Raw genomic sequence first — 17,500 nt, 5'->3', positions numbered from 1 at the left:
CAGATATCAGGGAAATAACCGACACTCAGAACCAAGTTGAAGAGTTTTAGGATAGCCAGTTTCATTTTGTTGTCTGTGTGTTTAATCATCTCGTTTAGTATGCCGTCTGTCCCGCAGGCTTTTCCTGGTCGCAGGTCCTTGAGTTTTTCAAGAAGTTCTTTTTCTGTTATTATGGCGTCTAGCGGGTTTTGGTTATCTTTTATGGCCATTTCTAGCTTTTCCAGTTTTTTGCATATTTGGTGTTGCTCTGGTCTTAGTGTGTTTTTCTGGTATAATTTTTCAAAGTGGTTTTCCCATGTGTCCCCATTTTGAATGGCCAATTCGTCGTGTTGTTTTTTGTGTAGTGTTTTGAAGTTTTCCCAGAAACAATTGGAATCAATGGATTCCTCCATGGAGCTGAGTGTATTCTTAATATATTGCTCTTTTTTGGTTCTGAGTGTGTTTCTGTATTGTGTTAGTGTCTGACAATAAGTAAGGCGTAATTCCTCATTTTCTGGATGTCTGTGCTCACTCACTCACACAAACGCTCGCACATGCGGGTGATCCCCGCACCCAGCCCTTTGATATATATTTTTTGACTCTTCGCAGGGGCTTGTTAAATCTCCAGCTGATGGTCAGGTGTCATCAAACACAGCTGGCTCCCTCTCGCTCCAGTCGGCTCGGCACGGCGCGGCGCGAGTTACAGGGCGCAAAGAGGGATTCCAAAACCGACCGGCGTGACGCGTCTACTCACTGATTTCCAGCTGCCGCTGTATACGCCCTTTGCTGCGTTCCCGGAAATCCACCTGAGCCTCATTGTACCTGGTCATCACCTCCACGAACTTCCGGGACAGCACGGAATGCTGAAACACAGGGAAAGGAGGAGGGGGAAGCAGAGATGGTCAGCCCAGGAGCGTGCTTCAGACGGGTGGGGTGGAGGAACACACCACCGCTTCCTTTTCCTCCCTCCCCACTTCATTTCGGGAAACCGCATCCCAATCATCAGGATTTCAATGTTAATTGTATCTCGGTGTGGGCCTGCCCTGTCTGCCACTCATTCCAGATATTTCAACACAAAATCTCGGCCGACTCTCCCCGGTGACAGTACTGAGGGAGCGCTGCACTGTCGGAGAGGCAGTACTGAGGGAGCGCTGCACTGTCGGAGAGGCAGTACTGAGGGAGCGCTGCACTGTCGGAGAGGCAGTACTGAGGGAGCGCTGCACTGTCGGAGGGGCAGTACTGTGGGAGCGCTGCACTGTCGGAGGGGCAGTACTGAGGGAGCGCTGCACTGTCGGAGGGACAGTACTGAGGGAGCGCTGCACTGTCGGAGAGGCACTACTGAGGGAGCGCTGCACTGTCGGAGGGGCAGTACTGTGGGAGCGCTGCACTGTCGGAGGGACAGTACTGAGGGAGCGCTGCACTGTCGGAGAGGCACTACTGAGGGAGCGCTGCACTGTCGGAGAGGCAGTACTGAGGGAGCGCTGCACTGTCGGAGAGGCACTACTGAGGGAGTGCTGCACTGTCGGAGAGGCACTACTGAGGGAGCGCTGCACTGTCGGAGGGACAGTACTGAGGGAGCGCTGCACTGTCGGAGGGGCAGTACTGAGGGAGCGCTGCACTGTCGGAGAGGCAGTACTGAGGGAGCGCTGCACTGTCGGAGAGGCACTACTGAGGGAGTGCTGCACTGTCGGAGAGGCACTACTGAGGGAGCGCTGCACTGTCGGAGAGGCACTACTGAGGGAGCGCTGCACTGTCAGAGGGGCAGTACTGACGGATCACTGCACTGTCGGAGGGGCAGTGCTGAGGGAGCGCTGCACTGTCGGAGGGGCAGTACTGAGGGAGCGCTGCACTGTCAGAGGGGCAGTACAGAGGGAGCGCTGCACTGTCGGAGGGGCAGTACTGAGGGAGCGCTGCACTGTCGGGGGGGCAGTACTGAGGGAGCGCTGCACTGTCGGAGGGGCAGTACTGAGGGAGCGCTGCACTGTCGGAGGGGCAGTACTGTGGGAGCGCTGCACTGTCGGAGGGACAGTACTGAGGGAGCGCTGTACTGTCGGAGGGGCAGTACTGAGGGAGTGCTGCACTGTCGGAGGTGCTATCTTTCGGATGAGATGTTAAACCTCTCAGGTGGATGAAAAAGATCCTGTGGTACTATTGGAAGAGCAGGGGAGATCTCCCCGGTGTCCTGACCAATATTTGTCCTTCAACCAACACCACTAAAACTGATAATCTGGTCATTATCGCCTTGCTGTTTGCGGGAGCTTGCTGTGCACAAATTGGCTGCCGTGTTTCCCACATTACATCCGTGACTACACTCCAAAAGTACTTAATTGGCTGTAAAGCGCTTTGGGACTGTTATCATGTGGGAAATGTAGCTGCCAATTTGGGCACAGCAAGCTCCTCAAAGCACTGGAGAGGTACCACCAATGCTGCCTCCGCAAGATCCATTGGCAGGATAGGCGCACCAACGTCAGTGTTCTCGCTCAGGCCAACATCCCCAGCATCGAAGCTTTGACCACGCTCGATCAGCTCCGATGGACGGGTCACATCGTCCGCATGCCCGATACGAGACTCCCAAAACAAGCGCTCTACTCGGAGCTCCGACACGACAAGAGAGCCCCAGGTGGGCAGAGGAAACGCTTCAAGGACACCCTCAAAGCCTCCTTGAAAAAGTGCAACATCCCCACCGACACCTGGGAATCCCTGGCCCAAGACCGCACAAAGTGGAGGAGAAGCATCCGGGAAGGTGCCGAACACCTCGAGTCTCTTCGCCGGGAGCAAGCGGAAGCCAAGCGCAGGCAGCGCAAGGAACGCACGTCAACCCAAGCACCCCACCCACCCGCCCCTTCAACCACCGTCTGCCCCACCTGTGACAGAGACTGTCGGTCCCGCATTGGACTCATCAGTCACCTGAGAACTCAGTTTTAATGTGGAAGCAAGTCATCCTCGGTTCCGAGTGACTGCCTAAGAAGAAGGCAGCACGGTGGCATAGTGGTTAGCACTGTTGCCTCACAGCACCAGGGACCCGGGTTCGAATCCGGCCTCGGGCGACTGTCTGTGTGGAGTTTGCACATTCTCCCCGTGTTTGCGTGGGTTTTCTCCGGGTGCTCCGGTTTCCTCCCACAGTCCAAAGATGTGCGGGTTAGGTTGATTGGCTATGATAAATTGACCCTTAGTGTTAGGGGGCTTAAATACATGGGGTTACAGGGATAGGGTGGGATATGTGTCGGTGCAGGCTCGATGGGCCGAAACGGCCTCTATCTGCACCGTGGGGTTTCTGTTATTCTGTGAAGAAGAGGAGCAAGGTCCCACAAACAACAATATGGCAATGTTCTTATCTTATGGTCTTAGAAAACCAGATAATCTGTTTGGTGATGTTGGTTGAGGGATCAATATTGGGCCCAGGACAACGGGGAGAACTGCCCCCTGCTCTTCTTCGAAATAGTGGCCGTGGGATCTTTGATGTCCCCCCATGAGGGCGGACGGGGGGGCCTCGGTTTAACGTTTCATCCCGAAAGACGGATAAAGGGGAGAGCTCTTACGGAGAGAGAGGGTGGCGAGTGGGGCGAGGGTGGAGAAATCACAGGAAGAACTGAACTAATTGGATAGCTCTTTCAGCGAGCCACGATGGGCCGAACGCCCTCCCCCTACGATTATCACGCCCATTCAGGGCCGGGCAGCCCAGTTTCTGTAATCTGTTGCCCGCCCGCCCTCTCCTCCCCGTCCTGCCCAGACACCCACTCTCAGTGTCGCCTCCCCCCTCGCCCCCCACCCCCCCGCCCAGATCATGACCCTTCCCCTCCGACCTTTCAGGTCCTGAATGTTCAGCCTTGGGCCCTCAGTGCAGGCTCCAAGGCCAGCGACCGAACGCCCCCACAAAACTCACCTGAGACTTGCGTATTCTCAGGTCGGCCGAGGAGCAGGCTGCATCCTGTTCAATGTTCTGCTCAATACCTGGAGAAATAGGTGGGACAGAAAAAATCATTCAACTTGTTGGGGGGGGTGGGAATAGAAACATAGAAACATAGAAGATAGGAGCAGGAGTAGGCCATTCGGCCCCTCGAGCCTGCTCCGCCATTCAATGAGATCATGGCTGATCATCCAAATTCAGTACCCTGTCCCTGCCTTCTCCCCATATCCCTTGATCCCTTTAGCCTTACGAAATATATCCAACTCCTTCTTGAATATATTTAATGAACTGGCCTCCACCGCCCTCTGTGGTAGAGAATTCCACAGGTTCACCACTCTCTGGGTGAAGAAATTCCTCCTCATCTCAGTCCTAAATGGCTTACCCCTTATCCTTAGACTGTGACCCCTGGTTCTGGACTCCCCGGCCATCGGGAACATCCTTCCTGCATCTAGTCTGTCTAGTCCTGTTAGAATTTTATAAGTTTCAATGAGATCCCCTCTCATTCTCCTAAACTCTAGCGAGTATAAGCCCAATCGACCCAATCTCTCCTCATACGTCATTCCTGCCATCCCAGGTATCAGTCTGGTGAATCTTCGCTGCACTCCCTCCATGGCAAGAACATCCTTCCTCAGATAAGGCGACCAAAACTGCACACAATGCTCAAGATGTGGTCTCACCAAGGCCCTGTACAACTGCAGCAAGACATCCTTGTTCCTGTACTCGAACCCTCTCGCTATGAAGGCCAACATACCATTTGCCTTCTTAACCGCCTGCAGCACCTGCATGCTTACCTTCAGCGACTGGTGCACAAGGACACCCAGGTCTCGTTGCACTTCCCCTTCTCCCAATCTATATTAAGAAAGGGAACGAGGATCCACAGAAACTGATCCTATCCAACAGGTACAATGAAGTTGATTCCTGGGACGAAGGGGTTGTCTTATGACGAAAGGTTGAGCAGGTTGGGCCTATACTCATTGGAGTTTAGAAGAATGAGAGGGGATCTTATTGAAACATATAACATTCTGAAGGGGCTCGACAGGGTAGATGCAGAGAGGATGTTTCCCCTCGTGGGGGTATCTAGAACTAGGGGGCATAATTTCAGAATCAAGGGGCACCCTTTAAATCATGAATGAGGAGGAATTTCTTCTCTGAGGGTTGTGAATCTTTGGGATTCTCTTCCCCAGAGAGCTGTGGAGGCTGGGTCACTGAATATATTTAAGGTGGAGATAGACAGATTTTTGAATGATAAGGGAGTCGAGGGTTATAGGGAACGGGCAGGGTAGTGGAGTTGAGGCCAAGATCAGATCAGCCATGATCTTATTGAATGGCGGAGCAGGCTCGAGGGGCCGAATGGCCGACTCCTGCTCCTACCTCTTATGGTCTTGCTACCTGTGAGGATAAAGGCTGTCGGAAGGACCATGGCACCTTGGAGCAGGAGGCTGTCCTAAGGTGGGGAGGAGGATGAGGCGCGGAAGCGTAATGTGGTAGTTGTAGGAGATTCTATAATTAGGGGGACAGATAGCACCCTCTGTGAACAAGATCGAGAGTCCCACGTGGAATGTTGCCTATCTGTTGCCAGGGTAAGGGACATCTCGAACCGGCCTGAAAGGATACTGGAGAGGGTAGGGGGAGGATCCAGTTGTTGTGGTCCATGTTGGGACCAACAACATAGGGAAGAGTAAAGGATACAAAGAGAGGTAAGCAGGCAGTGGAGATTTTGTGGGTAGAATTAAGAAATAGGAAAGGATTTAAGACTGTAGCGGGAGTGGTGTATAGGCCCCCTGGTAGTGGCTGTGAAGTGCTAGAATGTATAAATGCAGAGATTAGACAAGCGTGTAGCAAAGGCAGTGTGGGTTTTAATGAGGGATTTTAACTTTCATATTGATTGGGATAAGCAGACTCGCACCTGTCAGAAAGGTAGCGAATTTCTTGAGTCTGTCCGGGATAGTTTTCTACAACAATATGTCCCAGAGGCAACAAGGGGGCACGCCATATTAGATTTCGTAATGAGCCAGATTCAGTTAACAGCCTAACTGTGCGTGAACATTTATCCAATAGTGATCATAATGTGATTGAGTTCAGTGTAGCGTTTGAAAGGGTGAAACACGAAACCGCTACTAAGACTCTAGATTTGGGTAAGGCTGACTTCAAAGGGATGAAAGAGGTGGCTATCGAGATAGTGGATGCATTAGTTGTCATTTTCCAAAATTCCATAGATTCTAGAACGGTTCCCGCGGATTGGAAGGTAGCAACTGTAACCCCACTATCTAACAAAGGAGGGGGAGAGAAAATGGGGAACTGCAGACCAGTTAGCGTGACATCAGTAGTAGGGAAAGTGCTAGAATCTATTATTAAAGATGTGGTAACAGGGCACTTAGAAAATAATAATAGGATTGGGTAGGGTCAACACGGATTCATGAAAGGGAAATTGTGTTGACAAATCTGTTAGAGATTTTTGAGGTTGTAACCAGCAGAATAGATAAGGGGGAACCAGTGGATGTGGTGTATTTGGATTTTCAGAAGGCTTTCGATAAGGTGCCACACAAGAGGTTATTAAACAGAATTAGGGCTCATGGGATTGGGGGTAACATACTAGCATGGACTGAGGATTGGTTAACGGACAGAAAACAGAGAGTAGGAATAAACAGGTCATTTTCGGGTTGGCAGGCTGTAACTAGTGGGGTACCGCAAGGATCAGTGCTTGGGCCTCAGCTATCACAATCTACATCAATGATTGGATGAGGGGACCAAATGTAATATATCCAAGTTTGCTGATGATACAAAGCTGGGTGGGAATGTAAGTTGTGAGGAGGATGCAAGGAGGCTTCAAGGGGATATAGACAAGCTAAGTGAGTGGGCAAGAACATGGCAAATGGAATATAATGTGGAGAAATGTGAAGTTATCCACTTCGGTAGGAATAATAGATAAACAGTATTTTTTAAATGGTGAGAGATTGGGAAAATGTTGGGGTTCGGAGGGACCTGGGTGTCCTTGTACACGAATCACTGAAAGTTAACATGTAGGTACAGCAAGCAATTAGGAAAGCAAATGGAATGTTGGCCTTTATTACAAGAGAATTTGAGTATTAGAGTAAAGATGTCTTACTGCAATTATATAGGGCCCTGGTGAGACCACACCTGGAGTATTGTGTACAGTTTTGGTCTCCTTACCTAAGGAAAGATATACTTGCCATAGAGGGAGTGCAACGAAGGTTCACCAGACTGGTTCCTGGAATGGGGGGGATTGTCCTGTGAGGAGAGATTGAGTAGACTAGGCCTATATTCTCTAGAGTTTAGAAGAATGAGAGGTGATCTCATTGAAACATACAAAATTCTTACAGGGTAGATGCAGGGAGGATGTTCCCCCCCTGGCTGGAGAGCCTAGAACCAGGGGTCACAGTCTCAGGATAAGGGGTCGGCCATTTTGGACTGAGATGAGGAGAAATTTCTTCACTCAGAGGGAGGTGAATCTTTGGAATTCTCTACCCCAGAGGGCTGTGGATGCTCAGTCATTGAGTATCTTCAAGACTGAGATCGATAGATTTTTTGGATATTAAGGAAATCAAGGGAGGTGGGGTAATGGGAGAAAACGAATGATTTGGAAACTCGGGGAATGGAAACAGCTGCCGGGAGGTTAAACAGCGAACCCCTACACAGGAACACAGGGAGCGAGGCTCCCCCTGATTGCCTCCCCCCACCCCACTCGCCCCTCAATCTCCCCCTCGTTCCCCCACCTCACACTCCCCTCAAACTACCTCAACCTCTCCCCCCTCTCAACCTCTCCCCCCTCTCAACCTCTCCCCCCTCTCAACCTCTCCCCCCTCTCAACCTCTCCCCCCCTCTCAACCTCTCCCCCCTCTCAACCTCTCCCCCCTCTCAACCTCTCCCCCTCTCAACCTCTCCCCCTCTCAACCTCTCCCCCCTCTCAACCTCTCCCCCCTCTCAACCTCTCCCCCCTCTCAACCTCTCCCCCCTCTCAACCTCTCCCCCCTCTCAACCTCTCCCCCCTCTCAACCTCTCCCCCCCTCTCAACCTCTCCCCCCTCTCAACCTCTCCCCCCTCTCAGTCTCTCCCCCCTCTCAGTCTCTCCCCCTCTCAATCTCTCCCCTCAATCTCAAGAACCCGTAATGCGTGGCTATTTGGCATGAGGGGCTAACGCAGCCCAGCCCAATCGTACCCCTTCTTCCCTCCCCCCCGCAAGGAGTTGGCGAGTGGAAAGATGGGGAGGGGAGTGAGGGTTTGTGCAATACAATCGAGACGGATCAAAGCCCCCCACGTTCCCCCCCAGCCCCGTCCTTCCTTCCCATTCCTGGACCCCCAAACCTCTTCTTTGCTACTTACTCTTCAACTTGGAGCGCACGCTGTTAGCTTGTTCTTGACATCAACCGTCAGTTGCTCCAGTTCATCCTTAGTCTCTGCAAACACAAAATACCGACAAGTATTAGAGTCTCGTGTCCCAACTCTGGGCACCCACCCACACTTTCAGAATGGTACCAGGGATGAGGGACTTCAGTTACATGGAGAGACTGGAGAAACTGGGATTGTTCTCCTTAGAGCAGAGAAGGTTAAGGGAGATTGACCAGAACGGTCTCAGGTTATTGACCCACTCGCCGAGGGAATATCTTTTCCCTATCTACTCTATCCATGCCTGTTCCAATCTTATCTATCTAATCGTAGCCAGGGAATCGCCTGCAATGGCTTCTCTTCCCGCTCCCACATTGTTACCGCTGGTGTCCACCAAGGATCTATCCTTGGCCCCTCCTATTTCTCATCGACATGTTGCCCCTCGGCGACATCATCCGAAAACACGACATCAGTTTCCACAAGTACGCTAACGACACCCAGCCCTACCTCAGCACCACTTCTCTCGACCCCCTCCGCGGTCTCTAAATTGTCAGACTGCTTGTCCGACATCCAGTTCTGGATGAGTAGAAATTTTCTCCAATGAAATATTGGGAAGACTGAAGCCATTGTTTTCGGTCCCTGCCACAAACTCCGTTCCTAGCGACTGACTCCATCCCTCTCCCTAACATCTGTCTGGGGCTGAGCCACACTGTTCGCAACCTTGAAATTTGACCCTGAAATGAGCTGCCGACCACATATCCGCGGCATAACAAAGACCGCCTATTTCCACCTCTGTAACATTGACCGTCTCCGCCCCTGCCTCAGCTCATCCGCTGCTGAAACCCTCATCCACGCCTTTGTTACCTCTAGACTCGACTATTCCAACGCACTCCTGGCTGGCCTCCCACATTCTACCCTACGTAAACTTGAGGTCATCCAAAACTCGTCTGCCCGTGTCCTAACTCGCACCAAGTCCCGTTCACCCATCACCCCTGTGCTCGCTGACCTACATTGGCTCCCTGTTAAGCAGCGCCTCGATTTCAAAATTCTCATGATTGTGGTCAAATTCCTCCATGGCCTCGCCCCTCCCTAGCTCTGTAACCTCCTCCAGCCCCACAACCCATTCTTGAGCATCCCTGATTATAATCGCTCAACCTTTGGTGGGCCGTGCCTTCTGTTGCCTGGGCCCCAAGCTCTGAATTCCCTGCCTAAACCTCTCCACCTCGCTTCCTCTCTTTCCTCCTTTAAGACGCTCCTTAAAACCTGCCTCTTTGACCAAGCTTTTGGTCACATGCCCTAATTTCTCCTTATGTGGCTCAAGGTCCAATTTTTTGTCTTATAATCCTGTGAAGTGCCAGGGGACGTATTACTACATTAAAGGCGCTATATAAATACTGGTTGTTGTTGTCAGCTGTGCTCACTTGGTAGCACTCTCGCCTCTGAGTAAACAGCTTGTGGGTTCAAGTCCCACTCAGAGAGGAGGTGAAACTCCAGTGCAGTACTGGGGCAAGCGCTGCACTGTCGGAGGGGCAGTACTGAGGGAGCGCTGCGCTGTCGGCGGGGCAGTACTGAGGGAGCGCTGCACTGTGGGAGGGGCAGTACTGAGGGAGTGCTGCACTGTGGGAGGGGCAGTACTGAGGGAGCGCTGCGCTGTCGGAGGGGCAGTACTGAGGGAGTGCTGCACTGTGGGAGGGGCAGTACTGAGGGAAGTGCTGCACTGTCGGAGGGGCAGTACTGAGGGAGTGCTGCACTGTCGGAGGGACGGTACTGAGGGAGTGCTGCACTGTCGGAGGGACGGTACTGAGGGAGTGCTGCACTGTCGGAGGGACGGTACTGAGGGAGTGCTACACTGTCGGAGGGGCAGTACTGAGGGAGCGCTGCACTGTCGGAGTGTCAGTACTGAGGGAGCGCTGCACTGTCGGAGGGGCAGTACTGAGGGAGCGCTGCACTGTCGGAGGGGCAGTACCGAGGGAGCGCTGCACTGTCGGAGGTGCCGTCTTTCGGATGAGACGTTAAACCGAGGCCCTTTCTGCCCTCTCAGGTGGACATAAAAGATCCGGTGTCCTGGGCACAAGATTTATCCCTCAGTCAACATCAGGGAAGCAGATTATCTGGTTATTATCACATTGCTGTTTGTGGGAGCTTGCTGTGCGCAAATTGGTGACAAATTGATTACAACAGTGACTACACTTGAAAGTACTTCATTGGCTGTAATGCGCTTTGAGGTGTCCTGAGGCCGTGAAAGGCGCTATACAAATGCAAGTCTTTCTTTCTTTTCAATCATGTCGTGGCTGAACCAATATTTAAAACAAAAGGGTTTTTTGGTTTTATTTTTAAGAATGCTCTTTGGCTCTAATCCCATTGCTTAAAGCCCCGACCCAGATACAACCCCCGTGGTAATAGGTCGCTCGTGCGTATGTGTAGCAGAAAACCCTGTTTCCAAGGTAACAAGAAGCCTGAGGCCTACGACTCTGGCTAACAGATGGTAAGTTTGGGTGGGTCAGAGGTCACATCTCTATTCACCCGGTTTATATCGGCGCACGTTTGACCACGTGCTAATTCTGGATCAAACCCAGACAGATTACGATGTAGTTACTGAGTAAAGCTGCTAATCTCAGGGCCCTTGGTTCCCTTAGCAACCATCAGCTGTGGCTCAGTGGGGAGCACTCCCTCACCTCGAAAATCTAGGCCGACACCACTCCGGTCCCAAGTACTGAGGGAGCGCTGCAACTGTCGGAGGGGCAGTACTGAGGGAGCGCTGCACTGTCGGAGGGGCAGTACTGAGGGAGTGCTGCACTGTCGGAGGGGCAGTACTGAGGGAGTGCTGCACTGTCGGAGCGACAGTACTGAGGGAGCGCTGCACCTGTCGGAGGGTCAGTTACTGAGGGAGCGCTGCACTGTCGGAGGGGCCATACTGAGGGAGCGCTGCACTGTCGGAGGGACAGTACTGAGGGAACGCTGAACTGTCGGAGGGGCCGTACTGAGGGAGTGCTGCACTGTCGGAGAGGCAGTACGGAGGGAGCGCCGCAATGTCGGAGGGGCCGCACTGAGGGAGTGCTGCACTGTCGCAGGGGCAGTACTGAGGGAGCGCTGCACTGCCGGAGGGGCCGCACTGAGGGAGTGCTGCACTGTCGGAGGGGCAGTACTGAGGGAGCGCTGCACTGTCGGAGGGGCCGCACTGAGGGAGTGCTGCACTGTCGGAGGGGCAGTACTGAGGGAGCGCTGCACTGCCGGAGGGGCCGCACTGAGGGAGTGCTGCATTGTCGGAGGGGCAGTACTGAGGGAGCGCTGCACTGTCGGAGGGGCCGTACTGAGGGAGTGCTGCACTGTCGGAGAGGCAGTACTGAGGGAGCGCTGCAATGTCGGAGGGGCAGTACTGAGGGAGCGCTGCACTGTCGGAGGGGCCGTACTGAGGGCATGCCGCAATGTCAGAGGGCAGTACTGAGGGAGCGCTGCACTGTCGGAGGGGCCGCACTGAGGGGAGCGCCGCACTGTCGAGGGGCAGCACTGAGGGAGCCCTGCACTGTCGGAGAGGCAGTACTGAGGGAGTGCTGCACTGTCGGAGAGGCAGTACTGAGGGAGCGCCGCACTGTCGGAGGGGCAGTACTGAGGGAGCCCTGCACTGTCGGAGAGGCAGTACTGAGGGAGTGCTGCACTGTCGGAGAGGCAGTACTGAGGGAGCGCTGCACTGTCGGAGGGGCAGTACTGAGGGAGCGCCGCACTGTCAGAGGGGCAGTACTGAGGGAGCGCTGCACTGTCGGAGGGGCAGGACTGAGGGAGCGCCGCACTGTCGGAGTGGCAGTACTGAGGGAGTGCTGCACTGTCGAAGTGGCAGTACTGAGGGAGCGCCGCACTGTCGGAGGGGCAGTACTGAGGGAGCGCCGCACTGTCGGAGGGGCAGTACTGAGGGAGCCCTGCACTGTCGGAGGGGCAGTACTGAGGGAGCGCTGCACTGTCGGAGAGGCAGTACTGAGGGAGCGCTGCACTGTCGGAGGGGCAGTACTGAGGGAGCGCCGCACTGTCGGAGGGGCAGTACTGAGGGAGCCCTGCACTGTCGGAGGGGCAGTACTGAGGGAGCCCTGCACTGTCGGAGGGGCAGTACTGAGGGAGCGCCGCACTGTCGGAGGGGCAGTACTGAGGGAGCCCTGCACTGTCGGAGGGGGCAGTACTGAGGGTGCGCCGCACTGTCGGAGGGGCAGTACTGAGGGAGCCCTGCACTGTCGGAGGGGCAGTACTGAGGGAGCCCTGCACTGTCGGAGGGGCAGTACTGAGGGAGCACTGCACTGTCGGAGGGGCAGTACTGATGGAGCCCTGCACTGTCAGAGGGGCGGTACTGAGGGAGTGCTGCACTGTCGGAGGTGCTGTCTTTCAGATGAGACGTTAATCCAAGGCCCCCGTCTGCCTTCTCAGGTGGATGTAAAAAATCCCACAGCTACTATTGGAGGAAGAGCAGGGGGGAGTTCTCCCCACTGTCCTGGGCCAATATTTATCCCTCAATCAACATCACTAAAAACAGATTATCGAGTCGTTTATCACATTGTTGTTTGTGGGAGCTAGCTGTGCACAAATTGGTTGCCACGTTTCCTACATTACAACAGCGACTGCCCTTCAAAAAGTATTTCATTGGCTGTAAAGCATTTTTGGACTTGTTGTGGTCATGAAAGGCGCGATTTAAATGCAAGTCTTACTTTTAATATATATATTTAGGCTCGACCTCTTGCCCAGGTCTTGCTCCCATCTCTCAGCAGTGGGACAACCTCCCAAACCCAGGGGCATTTTACAAGATGGACGGATGCGGGGGAGTCGAGTTGGGGAATTGGGCGGTGAGGGGTCGGCCCATTCAGCCCCTCGAGCCTGTTACACAGGAACAGGAGGAGGCCCATTCAGCCCCTCGAGCCTGTTACCATAGGAACAGGAGGAGGCCCATTCAGCCCCTCGAGCCTGTTACCATAGGAACAGGAGGAGGCCCATTCAGCCCCCTCGAGCCTGTTACCATAGGAACAGGAGGAGGCCCATTCAGCCCCTCGAGCCTGTTACCATAGGAACAGGAGGAGGCCATTCAGCCCCCTCGAGCCTGTTACCATAGGAACAGGAGGAGGCCATTCAGCCCCCTCGAGCCTGTTACCATAGGAACAGGAGGAGGCCATTCAGTCCCCTCGAGCCTGTTACACAGGAACAGGAGGAGGCCATGCAGCCCCTCGAGCCTGTTACACAGGAACAGGAGGAGGCCCATTCAGCCCCTCGAGCCTGTTACACAGGAACAGGAGGAGGCCATTCAGCCCCCTCGGGCCTGTTACCATAGGAACAGGAGGAGGCCATTCAGCCCCCTCGAGCCTGTTACCATAGGAACAGGAGGAGGCCATTCAGCCCCCTCGAGCCTGTTACACAGGAACAGGAGGAGGCCATTCAGCCCCTCGAGCCTGTTACACAGGAACAGGAGGAGGCCCATTCAGCCCCCTCGGGCCTGTTACATAGGAACAGGAGGAGGCCATTCAGCCCCTCGAGCCTGTTACACAGGAACAGGAGGAGGCCCATTCAGCCCCTCGAGCCTGTTACACAGGAACAGGAGGAGGCCATTCAGCCCCCTCGGGCCTGTTACCATAGGAACAGGAGGAGGCCCATTCCGCCCCCTCGAGCCTGTTACACAGGAACAGGAGCAGGCCATTCAGCCCCTCGAGCCTGTTACACAGGAACAGGAGGAGGCCATTCAGCCCCCTCGGGCCTGTTACCATAGGAACAGGAGGAGGCCATTCAGCCCCTCAAGCCTGTTACACAGGAACAGGAGCAGGCCATTCAGCTCCCTCGAGCCTGTTGCACATGACCAGGAGGAGGCCATTCAGCACCCTCGAGCCAGTTACACAGGAACAGGAGGAGGCCATTCAGCCCCCTTGAGCCTGTTACCATAGGACCAGGAGGAGGCCCATTCAGCCCCCCTTGTTCGGTGGCGGAGGGTCTTAAAGGCCCACCTGGACAGACAGACACCTCACCCACATTCCCCCACCCCCCACAAGAACAAGCCCCCAACAGTGCACCTCTCGCCAATCCCCCGCTCCACTCAAGGCCCAGACTCACTCTGTTCAGTCATGGGTGCCGACAGAATGATGCTGTGGATTTTTTTCACCTCCTCCACGTTGGCCGTGATCTTGTCGATGTTGGTGCGTATCTCCTCGATCTGCAGAGAGGCAGGGGGGCAAGCAGAGAGACGGGGTGAGGAGGGGGCCCTCGCACTCCCGACACACCGACGCCAAGATTTCTACCAACCGCACCCTCCCGGGAGCCCAGCTCCTTCTCCCGCTCCTCCCCGTGATGCAATTGAGGGCTCCTCTCGCCAGCTCCAATTCCTTCATTCCCCAGGAATGTCCCTCATTCTTAACATTCCCCCGACAATCTGATAACCCAATCTTGGCATCTACTGGGATCCAACGCTTCTCCTGAGCATCTCATCAGCCCCGTCCCACACACTTTTCCCCCTCCCCTCACCGTCTCCGACACTCTTGTTACCCCGGAGAACGACTCTCCCCTCCCTCAATTGTCCCATTCCCCCTGCACCCCACAATCTACGGGCCTTTAAAAGACAAATTTGGCATCAATGGAGCTCAAATCTCTCCATGGGCCCTCGCCCCATCCATATCTCTGTAACCTCCTCCAACCTCCACAACCCTCACTATCTCTGTAACCTCCTCCAGCCTCCACAACACTCCCTATCTCTGTAACCTCCTCCAGCCTCCACAACACTCCCTATCTCTGTAACCTCCTCCAGCCCCTACAAACCTCCCTATCTCTGTAACCTCCTCCAGCCTCTACAACCCTCCCTATCTCTGTAACCTCCTCCAGCCCCTACAACCCTCCCTATCTGTAACCTCCTCCAGCCCCTACAACCCTCCCTATCTCTGTAACCTCCTCCAGCCCTACAACCCTCCCTATCTCTGTAACCTCCTCCAGCCCCTACAACCCTCCCTATCTCTGTAACCTCCTCCAGCCTCTACAACCCTCCCTATCTCTGTAACCTCCTCCAGCCTCTACAACCCTCCCCATCTCTGTAACCTCCTCCAGCCTCTACAACCCTCCCTATCTCTGTAACCTCCTCCAGCCCCTACAACCCTCCCTATCTGTAACCTCCTCCAGCCCCTACAACCCTCCCTATCTCTGTAACCTCCTCCAGCCCTACAACCCTCCCTATCTCTGTAACCTCCTCCAGCCCTACAACCCTCCCTATCTCTGTAACCTCCTCCAGCCCCTACAACCCTCCCTATCTCTGTAACCTCCTCCAGCCCCTACAACCCTCCCTATCTCTGTAACCTCCTCCAGCCCTACAGCACTCCCTATCTCTGTAACCTCCTCCAGCCGCTACAACCCTCCCTATCTCTGTAACCTCCTCCAGCCCTACAACCCTCCCTATCTCTGTAACCTCCTCCAGCCGTACAACCCTCCCTATCTCTGTAACCTCCTCCAGCCGTACAACCCTCCCTATCTCTGTAACCTCCTCCAGACCTACAACCCTCCCTATCTCTGTAACCTCCTCCAGTCCCTACAACCCTCCCTATCTCTAACCTCCTCCAGCCCGTACAATGGGCTTTGTGGGCAGAATTCCAGTACCTCACCCGAGAGGCCACACTGCGCAGATGGTGGGTACGGTCAGGGGGCTATTCGACTGCAGAAGGCACCACAGCCAGATCTCACCCGACAGTCACACGTGGGAGGTGGGGTCGTGGGGTGGGGAGACTTTTCTCTTCAGCGCCACACGGATTTTACCCCCTCTTGCTCTGTGCTGCGCAGCAGAAACCAGGCCTCGGCCCCCGTCCCCGACTGAGCCTCTTGCTCTCTGTCTCTCTCTCTCTCTCTCTGACCCGGGAGCGGTAACCAGGGTTTGAGGCCTCACCTGCCCAAAGAACTCATCCATGAAGGCATTGTTGTCGATCGAGATCTCAATATCGTCTGTGTCATCGGTGTCGCATGTCTGTGGAGGGGGAAGGAGAGACAGACAGACAGAAAGAGAGAGAGAGACAGAGCGAGAGAGACAGAGAGAGAGAGAGAGAGACAGGGAGAGAGAGAAAGAGAAAGAGAGAGAGAGGCAGAGAGTGAGAGAGAGACAGAGAGAGAGACAGAGTGAGAGAGACAGAGTGAGAGAGAGAGAGAGAGACAGAGTGAGAGAGAGAGACAGAGAGTGAGAGAGAGAGAGAGAGAGAGACAGAGACAGAGAGAGAGAGACAGAGTGAGAGAGAGAGACAGAGAGTGAGAGAGAGACAGAGAGAGAGAGAGAGAGAGACAGAGAGAGAGAGAGAGAGAGAGAGAGACAGAGAGAGAGACAGAGAGAGAGACAGAGAGAGAGACAGAGAGAGAGACAGAGAGAGAGACAGAGAGAGAGACAGAGAGAGAGACAGAGGGAGAGACAGAGGGAGAGACAGAGGGAGAGACAGAGGAGAGACAGAGGGAGAGACAGAGGGAGAGACAGAGGGAGAGACAGAGGAGAGACAGAGGGAGAGACAGAGGGAGAGACAGAGGGAGAGAGGGACGGGAGAGAGGGACGGAGAGAGAGGGACGGGAGAGAGGGACGGGAGAGAGGGACGGGAGAGAGAGTGAGAGAGAGAGACAGAGAGAGAGAGAGACAGAGAGAGAGACAGAGAGAGAGAGAGAGAGAGAGAGAGACAGAGAGAGAGAGGGACGGGAGAGAGAGTGAGAGAGAGAGCCAGAGAGAGAGAGAGACAGAGAGCGAGAGAGAGACAGAGGGAGAGAGGGAGGGGAGAGAGAGTGAGAGAGAGAGAGACAGAGAGCGAGAGAGAGACAGAGGGAGAGAGGGAGGGGAGGAGAGAGGGATGGGAGAGAGAGAGAGAGAGAGAGAGAGTAAACCCATTAGTAACAAACACAAGAAATCATTCATCATTTATCAAACAGTTTTAATCCCATTTCCCGGTGATTTGGGATTTCAAGCAATCTCCAACATCACTGAACTTATTTCAACACAAAACATTTGTTTGATTCACCACTGAAACTCGAGTCGACCCATTGAGAGAGGGGTTCACCTTACCGTGGGGTGAGACTGTGACCTCTCACCCTCGGGCACCTGGGGTCAAACCCCGGCCTCAGACCGAGGGGAGGAATGGCTCCCGTCTCCGGAGTCTGTTCATCTGCAAACTTAATCAATTTTCTGCATTCATCACCAAAGCGACATTTGGACCCTGGACTGATTAAAGATGGCGGGACAGGCTCAAGAGGGGCTGAATGGCCTCCTGCAGTTCCGCAATGTTCCTAGTCTGGCCGTGTTGAACTTCG

At 54.3% G+C, this 17,500-nt stretch overlaps 1 protein-coding gene across 1 annotated transcript in view; it reads right to left on the bottom strand.

Annotated features, from left to right (window-relative positions):
- Nucleotides 1-17,500, bottom strand: part of LOC147092055 (syntaxin-3-like) — a 174,121-nt gene that overhangs the window by 17,378 nt on the left and 139,243 nt on the right. The window contains 6 exon segments of the mRNA XM_085975793.1: nucleotides 734-842; nucleotides 3,863-3,930; nucleotides 8,228-8,260; nucleotides 8,263-8,301; nucleotides 14,303-14,402; nucleotides 16,110-16,187. Coding sequence (XP_085831919.1) covers nucleotides 734-842; nucleotides 3,863-3,930; nucleotides 8,228-8,260; nucleotides 8,263-8,301; nucleotides 14,303-14,402; nucleotides 16,110-16,187 — 427 coding nt within the window.

The sequence above is a fragment of the Somniosus microcephalus genome, unplaced genomic scaffold, assembly GCF_052327205.1.
Source record: "Somniosus microcephalus isolate GS21.2 unplaced genomic scaffold, FLI_Smic_1.0 unresolved_chr2, whole genome shotgun sequence".
In the NCBI taxonomy this organism is placed as follows: Eukaryota; Metazoa; Chordata; class Chondrichthyes; order Squaliformes; family Somniosidae; genus Somniosus; species Somniosus microcephalus.
The sequence above is the reverse complement of the archived record's forward strand: the minus strand, read 5'-3'. Positions and strand labels throughout refer to the sequence as shown.